This window comes from Colias philodice, chromosome 14, assembly GCF_061535455.1.
Source record: "Colias philodice isolate Cphi_HAF_F1 chromosome 14, ilColPhil1 Martin Lab GWU primary, whole genome shotgun sequence".
NCBI classification, from domain to species: domain Eukaryota; kingdom Metazoa; phylum Arthropoda; class Insecta; order Lepidoptera; family Pieridae; genus Colias; species Colias philodice.
Window position 1 is genome coordinate 10363814 of NC_143099.1, and position 13901 is coordinate 10377714.

The 13901-nt window shown below is 33.0% G+C and overlaps 1 protein-coding gene across 5 annotated transcripts in view; it reads left to right on the top strand.

Moving 5' to 3' along the window:
- The window catches only part of LOC149483031 (protein TAPT1 homolog), an 87342-nt gene that overhangs the window by 11017 nt on the left and 62424 nt on the right, over positions 1–13901 (top strand). The window contains exons 10-11 of one of the 5 annotated variants that reach the window (XR_016316576.1): positions 54–765; positions 1046–3496. Coding sequence is in view for 3 of the 5 variants with exons in the window: in XM_089703158.1 (XP_089559284.1) it covers positions 54–206 (153 nt within the window). In the remaining 2 variants the exon portion in view is untranslated. Of the gene's footprint in view, positions 1–53; positions 3497–13901 lie in introns of those variants that run through there. The other 4 variants (XR_016316575.1, XM_089703158.1, XM_089703157.1 and 1 more) reach the window with 4 other exon arrangements.

Here is a 13901-nt window from a genome sequence, read left to right on the forward strand (position 1 = left end):
GAATTCTGTATATCCAATTGTCAAAAAATATGTGAATTAATTATATCCAACAGGTGGACGTAACCCGCAGTGCCCCAGATATAAACAAATCCACAATAACAACAACAGAGAGCACAGAGCGCTCGATCTCACCGGACGGCGACACGCTCAAGCGACGCTCCGAGTCCGAACCGAACTTGGCTAAAGCGGACGATGAGACCAGCTAGATAAGTGCTTGTTATTAATTATTTATAAAGGTTTTTGCAGTGTAAGGTGGTAATAGTGACGTTTGGAAAGGTGTTCCGTTATTTTAGTTTTTTTGGGGGGTCAAAAATAATAATTCATCCATCGCTCTTCGTAAGTCGCGTGTATATTCATTGGGTTATTTAACTCTGATGGATATGAAAAGTAGATATAAATAAATAAATAAATCCACAATAACAACAGAGAGCACAGAGCGCTCGATCTCACCGGACGGCGACACGCTCAAGCGACGCTCTGAGTCCGAACCGAACTTGGCTAAAGCGGACGATGAGACCAGCTAAAGAAGTGTCTTGTTAATTAGTCGACATTTGTAAAAAGTGGTTATTGACAGTGAAATTTGCATAGATTTTCGATGTTGTCAGTGTTGTTTGGGGGGGAGGGGGTCAAAAACAATAATTCATCCATTCATCTTCATAAGTCACGTATATAATCATGGGGTTATGTTATATGTACCAATACTCAAGCGACGCTCTGAGTCTGAACCGAACCTGGCTAAAGCAGACGATGAGACCAGCTAGATAAGTGGCTTGTTATTTAGTCGACATTTTTATATGATTTCAGTGTAAAAAGTGGTTATTGACAGTGACATTTGTAACAAAATTTTGGTTTTGCCAGTTTTTTTGGGGGGTCAAAAATAATAATTCATCCATCCATCTTCATAAAACGCGTATGTCATCATGGGGTTATGTACCAATATGCAGCAGATAAAAAAAAAACCAACAATAACAACAACAGAGAGCACAGAGCGCTCGATTTCCGAACCGAACCTGACTAAAGCGGACGATCAGACCAGCTAGATAAGTGGCTTGTTTCATATGATTTCAGTGTAAAAAGTGGTTATTGACATAAAAAAATAATAATCTACCAGTTGACTCAACTCATCATATTGTGTGGGTATAGGAAATGCGTCAGAATATACTGCCCCAATGACTTCTGGAATTAATAATTGAATAAATATGAGCCATATTCTGGACGCTAAATAATTAATTTAAATATGGAATATATATGGTCCGGGAGATGTTATACTATATACCTATTAGAAATTTTGAATACCAATGAACATAATATTTTGATATCGTGATTCGTGAACGTATGAGTATATACTATACTTGTAAAATTTAAAGAAAACGTACGCCATGATGCGTTTTGCTGCTTCCTATATTTTTGTTCATTGGAAAAAATTATAATCTGTGGATTATATTTATATTTATTTTATAACTGGCACAGTAGCAGCATTGGTTCTTAAAATAATAGGTATATAGTATTTTAATGAATTTATAATGTTGTAGGTAGGTTTTTTTTAGAATAATTTCACTTTGAGTTTAATGCACTCCATGACCTACCTATGTCACTATTTATTTTTATAAAATGTATTATTTGTAACACTACATTTTACAATGTTATTAACTTAAGGCTTATGTTTCTGTTTATAAATATTGCAGCCTTGTTCTTGTTGTATATTTTATACATTTTATTGTTCCTAATGTTATTTTATCTGTAGTCTTTTTAAATTGCGGTTATATTTGTGTGTGCTCAAGTAATATTTAGCATAAAGTAAATAACGTTTAATAATTTTTGGCTACTCCTTGATGGATTATTAGATGCAATATCCTTTTGTTCCTTTTTTAACCAACTTTCACAAAATAGTATCTTTTTGCTTTCATTGTATGTAAAAGTTTATAAACTAACTATATTTGAAAGCAAGTATGCACATAACCGTAGATTAGATGAAATTATTTTGTAATGAAATGCGAATTTTATTAGGAACTGTAACCTAGTCTTAGGTTAATTGGTGCGAGATTCATTTCTTACTACATATATGTATTAAGTAGATAATATTATTGTTTAAGATTTGTTTTGTTAAAAGTTTCGGTTTTTTGGGATTTGTGGTAAATTGGAAACGAATTGAAAGTGCTCTATGTAATTATAAGAATGTATTTTGCAAATTAGTAGTGTTTTATTGATAGAAAGGCCTGAATAAAATATTTAAAACAAATACTATAACAAAACTACAGCTTAGTCAAACATGTACATGCCCTTTAATATCCTGATTAATTCATTATTTAACTATTTAAAACACAATTTTGCCTTCGAGTATAGTAAATATATCACGTTTTAAATAAAATAATTCAGTATATAATCGTTAATATCTAATAAAATATATATAACAACTGGTTCAGACCTTTAGTGATATAATGTGAGTAAAAAGAAAATATATTGTTAGTTTTAAGACTGATTAACTTGGGTGCTTAGAATAATAATAATTGAAATATTAGATTCTAACATGCCAACAATATGATTAAAATAAATTATTATGGGGCTGTTTGGTTGTATATTTTTTATGAAACTATCATTTAATACTAAGAGGTGTTTCATTTTGTGTTTGAAGTATAGGATAGGGCGTTGTTTACATTTATTTTTTGCCAATTATTTAAATAAATTTCTCTAACGCTGACGTAGACACTTTATAAAAACTAATGACTATTGACAAGTACTTAAAAGCAAGTACTAAAAATAGATAAAATTATTTAATAGGACCATAGAAATCGAAATAAGAAAACACTAGAAGTCGTAAGAACGCGTGACCTTGTCGCCACTCAGGTGACTCTCAAGCCACCAGTTCGTTTGTCGTTGCTCAGTTGCTCTCAAGACGTGCGTGTCTAAACATGGTGTGTTTCAGCATTTCCCATTACGGAAATTCTTCCACAAGTTGTACTTAATTATACTAATAAAGGTATAACGTTTTATCGGTAATTATTTTTTTTAATAATGCCGTTTTTCTTAAAATTTAAGAATATTTACAAGTAATACGAATATCACCATAGAAAGCTAAATAACAATGAATGTCACAGTCGACCTTTATCCTATCACGTTTAACACAAATTTCAACCTTATTTCTATGTATTAGGTTCAAAGTTATATCTATTGAAAATTAATGCCCTCTGTTGTAGAAAAGCCGATTTTTTCGTATTTGTATTTTTCTGAGCAAAAAGAAACAAAACATCTTATGTACCATGGATGTTATTCTAAAATAAAACGTAAAATCGTGCGATAGGGTACATATTAAAATGCTGAATTTATTTTTTAAGTTTTAGTTTTCACTAAAATGAAGCTGTCCAATAAAAGGCATAGTTTACTTGTGTGTACTGTTTAGCTATCGGTTTAAATGTGTGGGTTTTGGCGACAATCGTTTTCATACTAATTATGACATTATAGCAGTTCTAGTGACTTGTTATTTAGATTTCTATGAATAGGACAAAACATCTCCATAAAAACGGATAGATAACATTCTTCTTCAAAGAAATACATCAGAGAAATTACATTATAATGTATTTTGTAAGCTATTTCCATCTTCTTCGGACATAGTAAAACTTCCTTTTTTTTGTTTAGCCTCCAAAATTCGAACGAGGTTTATGTTTTTTAAGTAGGTATTTATTTTATAAAATAGCTTGTGTAAATACAAATAAACATATCATCATCAAATACAAATAAACATATCATCAAATAAACATGTCATCTTTGCCCTCGCGGTCAAACCGTTAACTTGTTCTCTGTTCATAGTCTGTATAAAATATATTTTTAAAAAGTTTCGCGACGTACGTTTGCTCAATATCTAAACATTAACTTTAATATTAGATACAAATCTAATAATAATCAACATTAGATCGCGTACTAAGTGAAGATAAAGTGAATTTTAAAGAATATTTGTGCAGCAATAAGCAAATTGTACAGTTTAAAGTGTCGGGTAAACGTGAACTGACTACAGCTGTGTGCAAGTGATTATCGCTCGTAAATCCTTCAGGCAGCCGGGTGATATCTGCGTGCGGACCGGTTGCTGTGCTGTACGAGTCCTTGCGAGTCATAGATTAATCTTCGCAGAGCGGACTCGGAACTACTTTATACATTATTTAGTGCAAAGGTACTTTGTTTATATACTATAAATAATGAAGTGCTCTGGTTGCTTAAAGGTGTTTAAGGATAATAATTCTGTCAAATGCACTCTAAAATCCTGCGGAAAAATATTTTGTCAACTTTGTATAAACGCTAATGGGCTAACCGCTGAACAAAAAAATAAATGGGAATGTCCCATTTGCTCCTCAGCCCAAAAAAGAGGCGGAGATAACAGCAACACTCCAGTTCGCTCCACTTCCGACTCCCAGTTTATTACAATGCGGAAAAAAGATTCCTCGATTACCGAAGTAACTGGTAACGATGTTAAGGAGCTTACTTCCGAAATCCGTCGCTTGACACAAGAATTTTCATCTATTAAACAACGGCTTGAGGATGCCACTCAATCACTAATAATCTGCAACGAACGTATTGAAATGCTCGAGGGGAAAGTAACCGCAAACGAGTCTAGAATTAAAATCCTGGAGTGCAATAATCGGGAGATAAATGTCCTTAAGGCCACAATCTCAAACCTCCAATCCGACCTAAATCTACAAGCGCAACAACATTTGCGAAACGAAATTGAGCTGGCTGGCATACCCGAAACAGCTTATGAAAACCTTCATCACATTGCCTTGCTTGCCTCTCGAAAAGTTGGTGTAGAACTGTCAGATCAAGATATTGACTGGGTCATGAGAGCCGGTCCACGTATCTCTAAAGAAAAATCGACGACTTCTCATAAAGGAAAACTTCCCCGTCCTGTTGTTATTAGATTTCATCGACGTTCTAAGCGCGACGAAATATTGAAGTCTGCTAAGTCGAGAAAAAATATCAACAGTGCTGATTTGAATATACCTGGTGAAGCATCGAAAATATACTATAATGAAAGACTAACAAAGGAAAACCGTTTGTTGTTTCGCGAGGCCCGAAGTAAATACAAACTCTTTGGTTACGCATTTTGCTGGTGTAGTAATGGGAATGTATATGTCAGACAGCGAGAAGGGAAAAATGCTATTCACATTCGCACCCAAAACGATCTGCATAGTATTTTTAACTCGGCCCCGCATATCGACGATACATCACAATGCTGAAATTGTAATAATTCATATATCTTCTAATAATTATAGCTTAAATAATATTTCAAATAGCCATAAACATGTAACTTTTTTAGATATTTTGTTAAGAAACTATCGATGTATATTAATTATATCACATAATATAATATTATTACTTCAATTTATTCCTTATATATTTTATCTATTTTATTTTAATTTTTATTTTATTTACATATTATATACTTTTATTAATTATCAATATTTATTAATTTTAAACGCCTGCAAAAATTTAGGAATACAAAAAATCGTTTACACAACTTTGCTACGACATTTACATCAGGCACTTCATAATAATCCGAACATGTATTTAAAGCTGTTATTTACTATTGAAACTTGTATAGTTATCATCAAACAAGTAAAAGCTAGATTAATCTATAGTACAAAATTAATATCTAATGGCGTCGAATAATATTGCAGCCGATTTAGACTCTTACAAGATAAAATGTCATGCCGTTTCTAACATCGATTGTTGTAAATCATTCCTTACAAGTGACTATAATTTCAAAGTACTTTCGTTCAATATACGTAGTATTAACAAAAATTTTGATAATTTTGTAATTTCTTTGCAGCGTTTAAAACTATTATATGATGTCATAATACTGAATGAATGTTGGCTTAGTGAACATTCTCAAATTCCATTATTGCAAAATTACACAGCATATAAAACTACTAAAATTATTAATCAAAATGGTGGTGTTGTGATATACGTACGGGATGGTCTTTGTGTCACAGTTTCAGAACCTCCCATCGACGAGGCAAACTGTTTACAACTCATTGTTGACAAAAAGGTGTGTATACTCGGTATTTATCGCTCCCCTTCATTTAGAAATCCCTCAATGTTTCTCACATCGCTGGACAGGCACCTCACTAGTCTGAATAATCAATATATTGTCCTAGCAGGTGACATTAATATTAATATTTTGGAATCGTCTGATAGTCCCTGGTGGCAGGAATACCTATGCCTAGTCTCAGAATTTGATCTGGCGCCTGCAATAACACTTCCGACTAGACAAGGTTCGTGCCTTGACCACATCTTTGTAAAATCCAATAAAGCAGTAATTGGCGTAGTTTGCGAATCTGACATATCAGACCACGATATGGTTATGGTTGGGATGAGACTTGGTAAAATAAAGGTTCGCAACGCAAAACGTTACTTTTTCAAAAGAGATATTGAGCTTATAAAGTCTGACTTAAATCTTGTAAACTGGCAAAGTATCCTCGATAAAAACAACTTACACCTAATAGTCCAAACTTTCACCGATACGATTCTATCAATAGTAAACAAACACACTCGCAAATATCCCTGCCGCAGGTCAAACACTATCTTAAAACCTTGGATAAGTCCCGGCTTACTCCGTTGTATACGACACAGAGATCGACTCCATACACGTGTTAGAAGAAATCCTCTTGATACAATGCTACTGCACATTTACAATCGTTACCGTAACTTTACAAATAATTTACTGAAGAAACTTAAGCGTGAATACGAAGTTTCCCTTCTGAGTGATAGTGCGGGCAATCCAAAAAAAACCTGGGAAGCCGTAAAGAATATTTGTAATTTATCTATTTCTAAAAGAGAACCGTCAGAGCTCTTGAACATCCACTGTTTAAATCCTTCTCAGTCCCTTGAAGCATGCAACAAACATTTTACTTCTATTGGAGAATCTTACGCAACACAGATATTAGAGAAGATTAAAGTCACTCAAGAAGATTTAGCTTCTACAATTTGTTTTAATAATTCTCCCGTAAACTCATTCTTTATGACACCAACTAACATACATGAAGTGGAATCTTTGATAATGCAACTGGAGAACAACAAAGCTCCGGGTATTGACGGCCTGAACAATTTACTGGTTAAGCGGATCCGTCATGAGATCCTCGGCCCCCTAACCTCAATATATAATCTTAGTTTATCACAGGGAATTTTCCCTGATAGTTGGAAAATTGCCTCAGTATCCCCAATTCACAAAGCGGGGGAACGTGACAACCCGAATAATTACAGGCCTATTTCTTTATTGGGTGTCTTCTCAAAAATTCTCGAAAAAATAGTAAATTCTCGTTTGGTTAAATACTTAGAGAGTAATAACCTAATCTCAAACCATCAATTTGGTTTTAGACGGAAGAAAAGCACAGCCGCTGCAGTCTCCCTCCTCACGTCAATTGTTGCTTCGCATTTAGATTGCAGAAGAAGCTGTCTTTGTGTATTTCTCGACCTTGCAAAGGCATTTGATACCGTTTCTATTCCATTACTGCTTAGAAAGCTTGATGGATGCGGTATCAAAGGCCACGCACTTCTGTGGTTTGAGAGCTATCTGAAGGGAAGGCTTCAGTGTGTTAAAATTGGAGACCAAAGAAGCTCAACGAGAGAGGTCAATTTTGGAGTCCCACAAGGTAGCATCTTAGGCCCCACCCTTTTTATACTTTATATGGACGACATTCACAAGGTCCCTCTATCTAACGCGGATATTCTCTGCTACGCTGACGATACAGCTGTCATATTCTGCGGTGAAAATTGGGATGAGGCTGTGTCTACCGCTCAAAAAGGTATGACTCAAATTAATTCATGGCTCGAACGCAATTTACTAACACTAAATGTAGATAAAACCAATTATATTTGTTTTCATAAAACTTCAGTTTCGGCACCCTCTTTATGCGACATGATAGAGTTTCCGCAAACAGGGACGGCTAATCTTTCAATTAAAAGAGCTCAAAAGGTAAAATACCTGGGTATCATGTTGGATGAAAATTTGAACTTTAAGGTTGATGTTCCGACCGTCCCTCCATACATTTTTGATTACCTCTAAACACTTAACACAGACACTATTTCTTTAAAACTAATCATTTTATCACTTCTCTATAATGAAATGTGTGCGCGTTCGACCTTTTTAATCAATAATTTACAATATTTACTTAGAAAAACAACAGTAAAATACCGGAAAAATTTGACACTTCTACAGTAGTGTGCGTGACTTTTGCCAAGCGAAACACGACATAAAGCACGACATCTAGCGCATAGACTATATACTTATTACAGATCTAGCGCGTCAATGTCTAAACGAAAGGCGATGTTTAGACATTGACGCGCTAGATGTCGTGCATTCGCGTTCGTTATCTTATGCATAATGAGCATAATTCTAATAAATCAAAGTTCTGTGTAAAAATTGAGTAATTTCATTTCCAATCGTTCAAAGAAAATAACAATAAAATAAAATAAAACTAATGACCTTAGAAACTATGTTTTTTTTTATTTATTACTCATTATTGTTCGTCCGTCGTAGGTCTGTAAACTGTATTGTACACTGAAGGTAAATGGTACTGTAGGTACTTTAGTTCGGCGTCGTCGCTCGTCGGCTTGATATAAAATTACATTCTTGATTTCATTGACACGCGCTATGATTTGCGCGCGGAATTTCTTGTGTTGTGAATTTATTTTTGTATGCTATGCATTTTAATTGATTCAAATTGCAATGTTTCTCTAGTATGCATTTGAGACTATATTGTAAATTGTAATAATTGATCGTGGGTATAGTAATTAATTATTCTAATAACGCAATTAGTAATATATGTATTTTCGGTGGGATTCAAAACAAAAAATTGGCCCGTGATTTTTATGAAATTTCACCACATTGCAAATCACATCAATCATAGTTCATACACATGTAGGTATGACGAAAGTGATTAGTATTGTGGCTAACATTGACTCATCAGTTCATCACTGAAACCAGTGATAAATCAGTACCTATATCATATTGTGTTTGAATATTTTTAAACAATGATATAAGTATACAATTATTATAAATCGGTAAACTATCAAAGTAATCACAAACTTGCAAACATTGGTAAAATGTCCAGTAGTTTATGAGCCTATTCATTACAATCAAACAAACAAACAAAGATTTCCTCTTTATAATATTAGTGTAGACAAACACTATGAATACGATCACGAATGCAAATTCGGGGATTTTCTAATTATTGCTAAATAATAATTGAATTCGTTTTGAAATACTCTATAATTTTTAGTGTATAAATAGACATTTATAATGTGGTGCTCATTTTTTTTGTACTGCTAACGCTATTGTAGGTACCTATTTTCGTTGTTTTATTTCAAGTGAACACGGCCATACAATTTTGTCACGAGCCGCCTATGATTGTAGGTACTTTTGTTAGGCTCCTTCGTCGTCCGCGTCGGCTCGAAAGTTCTTGATTTCATTGTCACGCGCTATGATTTGCGCGCGGATTTTCTTGTGTTGTGAATTTATTTTTGTATTATTATTATTTTTTATTTATTTTTTTATTTTATTGATTCAAATAAAATATTTCACTAGTATGCATTTGAGACTATATTGTATTATGTATAATTTATCGTAGGTATAGTTATTCTTATAACGCAGTTATATTTTCGGTGGGACAATTTGACCCGTGATTTTTCTGAAATATCACCACGTTGCAAATCACATCAATCATACACACGTATGACGAAAGTATAGTGGCTATAATTGACTCATCAGTTCATCACTGAAACCAGTGATAAATCAGTACATATATCATATTTTATTGTGTTTGAATATTTTTTAAACAACGATATATACAATATTATTATAAATCGGTAAACTACCAAAGTACTTCCGAATTTTCAGACAGACAAACAAGTAGTTTGAACACGCAGTTTTCTTATACTAGTAGCAAAAATCAAAACCATAATATTATGTTTCCCTACTATATTTTACTAAAAGTCCAGTGCGTCGAAATCGTAAATAATAATATGTTTTTCACCTTCCTGGTTATTTTCCCATAGTAAATAGTGTTTTAGGTTTGTTGTTGTAGGTAGGAATAATAATAATTATTCTTACATGTTGGTTATGAAATGTATATTGAAATAATTTACTTTTACAAATCATTAGTGATATAAGTTTTGAGTGAAAATGCTTGGATCAGCATAATATTATATGGTACTTCAAATACATGTTTTGATAAAAAAAACAATAGTGTAATAAAATAAAACTGCGTTTTATTGTAATCAATGTTGACAATTTTAAATTCCAAAATTATTGATCAATAAAATAGTTTACACCAACAAATATAACTTTTATTTTTATAACAATCGTTCATAATATAAACCGTAGCAGGTGGCGTTTTGAAGTTCTGTCTACTCATACAGAAAAATGGAAAACTTGTTTTTTTTGTAAACAATTTATTACTCATGTTGTTTGGCAACTCGAAGCGTGGTCGTCCGTCGTAGGTACTTTTGTTCGGCGTCGCGTCGTCGTCCGCGTCGGCTTGATATAAAACATTCTTGATTTCATTGACACGCGCTATGATTTGCGCGCGGAATTTCTTGTGTTGTGAATTTATTTTTGTATGCTATGCATTTTAATTGAATCAAATTGCAATATTTCTCTAGTATGCATTTGAGACTATATTGTAATAATTGATCGTGGGTAGGTATAGTAATTAATTATTCTAATAACGCAATTATATTTTCGGTGGGATTCAAAACAAAAAATTGGCCCGTGATTTTTATGAAATTTCACCACATTGCAAATTATATATTATACAATTACAATTACAATTATTATAAATCGGTAAACTATCAAAGTAATTACAAACTTGCAAAATATGCTTTTCCGAATTTTCAGACAGACACACAATTTTATTAGTTTGTTTTAGCAAAGTAGGTACCTATACCTATACGCTTACGTCGCGCGTCGCGTCGTCGAAAACGGTGCGCCCAGAAACAAACATACCTAATTCAGTTACAATCCTTTTTTTGTTCCGTAATTTATTGTATTTATTCTAATACGATTTTTTTTATTCGTCGGCCAGTTCTACTAGGTATAAAAAGATAAAATTGAAATATAATTATTGTAGCGACAGCCATATTATGTTACTATGTTTTCGTAAATATGTTTTTCTTATCTTATATATAAAAATGAATCGCAAAATGTGTTGGTAAGCGCATAACTCGAGAACGGCTGAACCGATTTCGATCATTCTTTTTTTATTATATTCCTTGAAGTACGAGGATGGTTTTTATGTAGAGAAAACGTAAATATTATGTACCACGGGCGAAGCCGGGGCGGACCGCTAGTATATATATATAAATGAATCGCAAAATGTGTTGGTAAGCGCATAACTCGAGAACGGCTGAACCGATTTCGATAATTCTTTTTTTATTATATTCCTTGAAGTACGAGGATGGTTCTTATGTAGAGAAAACGTAAACATGTACCACGGGCGAAGCCGGGGCGGACCGCTAGTCTTATATATAAAAATGAATCGCAAAATGTGTTGGTAAGCGCATAACTCGAGAACGGCTGAACCGATTTCGATAATTCTTTTTTTATTATATCCCTTGAAGTACGAGGATGGTTCTTATAGCTAGAGAGCTAGTTAGTTTAGTTTTAGTGCAGTGGCAGTGTAAATGTTGTTGTTGAGGTTATGTAAATTTAACACTTTAGTTAACTACCAAGATATAAAGAAATGAGGATAGGACACAATAACTATTGGTTGAGGTATTTATAAACTCATAATATACTTTTAAAAAAATCACGTTTTAATAAATTTCTAGAATTAAATTAGAACAGCTGATTCAAAATAGCCTAAAAAATCTTAATAATAATAATTACGCTTCACAGCAAGAAGAAATGTACCATATGTACCCGCACAAAGTCGATATTGTGTTGCCTACCGTTCGACTCAATGGCTAGGGTTGTAACTACCTTTAATAATTATTACCAAACTAATAAACCGAGTGATGCGAAATAACCATAATTCTTTTAGAGTTTGATAAAATGATCAGGCAGGTATTTTCTTTAATCCTCTGAATTCTCGGTTACTAAATTGTATCGTTGAAATTATTCTTAATCGCGTAAATTTAATAAATAATCATATGGAAAACACTTTTCATTTGTTTTTTTACTTTCACGCCCAACTACTATACAATAATTACGTTGTTTCGGTATTTTGACGAGAAAACGCAGGAAACATCCGTTGTATCATTTTAGATAGATTGTATATTTTGTATCTGTAGAATTGAAATCAAAGCTATGTATATGTTGTCTCCATTCTTTTCTTATCGGATTGTTGATCCCAATGCGAATGCGTCACTTAAATTTTATAAAAGACAATTAAGAACATCAAAAATAAAGTGATACGTAAATATTTCACAGTGCAATATATTATGTAATTAATAATAATTATATATTTATGAAAAAATAATTACATCAGATTTAATAATAGCAATTGTTTTGAATGTACATAATATGAATAAATGATTACATCATAATAGTAATAATCACAATTGTTTTATTTCCCATTTGTTGCAACCCTAGCATATTTTCATGTAGCAGCAGAAGTACCTACACTGGCGGCGCGGCGGCATCGTGCGACATCAAAGGCATTGCCTTACTAGGTAAGTTTATAATGACTCATTTCTTTTATTATATAATTTACGTTTTACTTTTACAGAATCCGATTCAATGGATTATGAAGACGAGTCACACAACGCCATACGATAGTGATGATGAATGAACATTTCAATAAATGCATGCGTGTTTTTTTATGTTGTTTTGTAATTGTTAATTGTTTCTTAAATAAAGAAATAAACTAAATATTTAAATGATGATTTGTTATTTGCAACACAACTTTATATTTGAGATTCTTTACAAATGTATATTTAGTTTTGTATCATCAAATTTATAAATTTTATTCCATAGTTTTCAAAATTAAATGTAAATGACCATAAAAACATTAATAAAGTAAATCATTGATGTAAGGTCAGGGAACGTAATACATATATACATCTGACCATGTAGAAGCTAAGTCTTGTTGACTGCTGAAGTCTGTAAAGTTTTGTTGTCTGCTGAAGTCTGTACGCAATGAAAATATCTGCCGTTTCGAAAATAAGTTTTTAAGACCCTAATAAATAAAATATATGAATGGCAGATCTGGTCAAATACTTTCAAAATTGTATTTTTTTCAGCACTTTCATAAGTGTCTGCCAGAATGTTATCCGCGTGATAATGGTCTGCCATTGTTATTTTCCGATAGTAATAATAATCTATTTTCAAATATCAAAATGGCAGACGTGGTCAAATGGTTTCAAAGTTCGCCAAAAATTTCCACCTGTCTTACCTAAGCGCGCGCCCCGTCCACCACTCTGGGCTTAGTGACTCCTCATCTCATGTATAGTAGGTATAGGGGAATCAACACACAAAAATCCAGGTCTGGTCAAATACATACAGGTAGCTTTGCGCTAGCTCTCTAGCTATTACTTCTTATGGAGAGAAAACGTAAACATGTACCACGGGCGAAGCCGGGGCGGACCGCTAGTAAATAATAAAATAATAAATAGTGTATTAGATTTGTTATTGTATCTTGTATACCTACGAATAATTATTCTTACGTCTTGTTGGGAAATGTTCAAATACCTACCTATTGAAATAATTTACTGTTACAAATCATTAGTGTTATTAGTTTTGAGTGAATAGGCATGGATCAGAAATTCAGAATATAATATGCTACTAACTACTCAAATACATACATGTTTACACAACAAACACCACTGACCTCTATAACTATAAGTTATAGAGGTCAGTGACCGTCAGTGACAAACACTATGGATACCTACGCTCGCGAATGCAAATTCGGTGATTT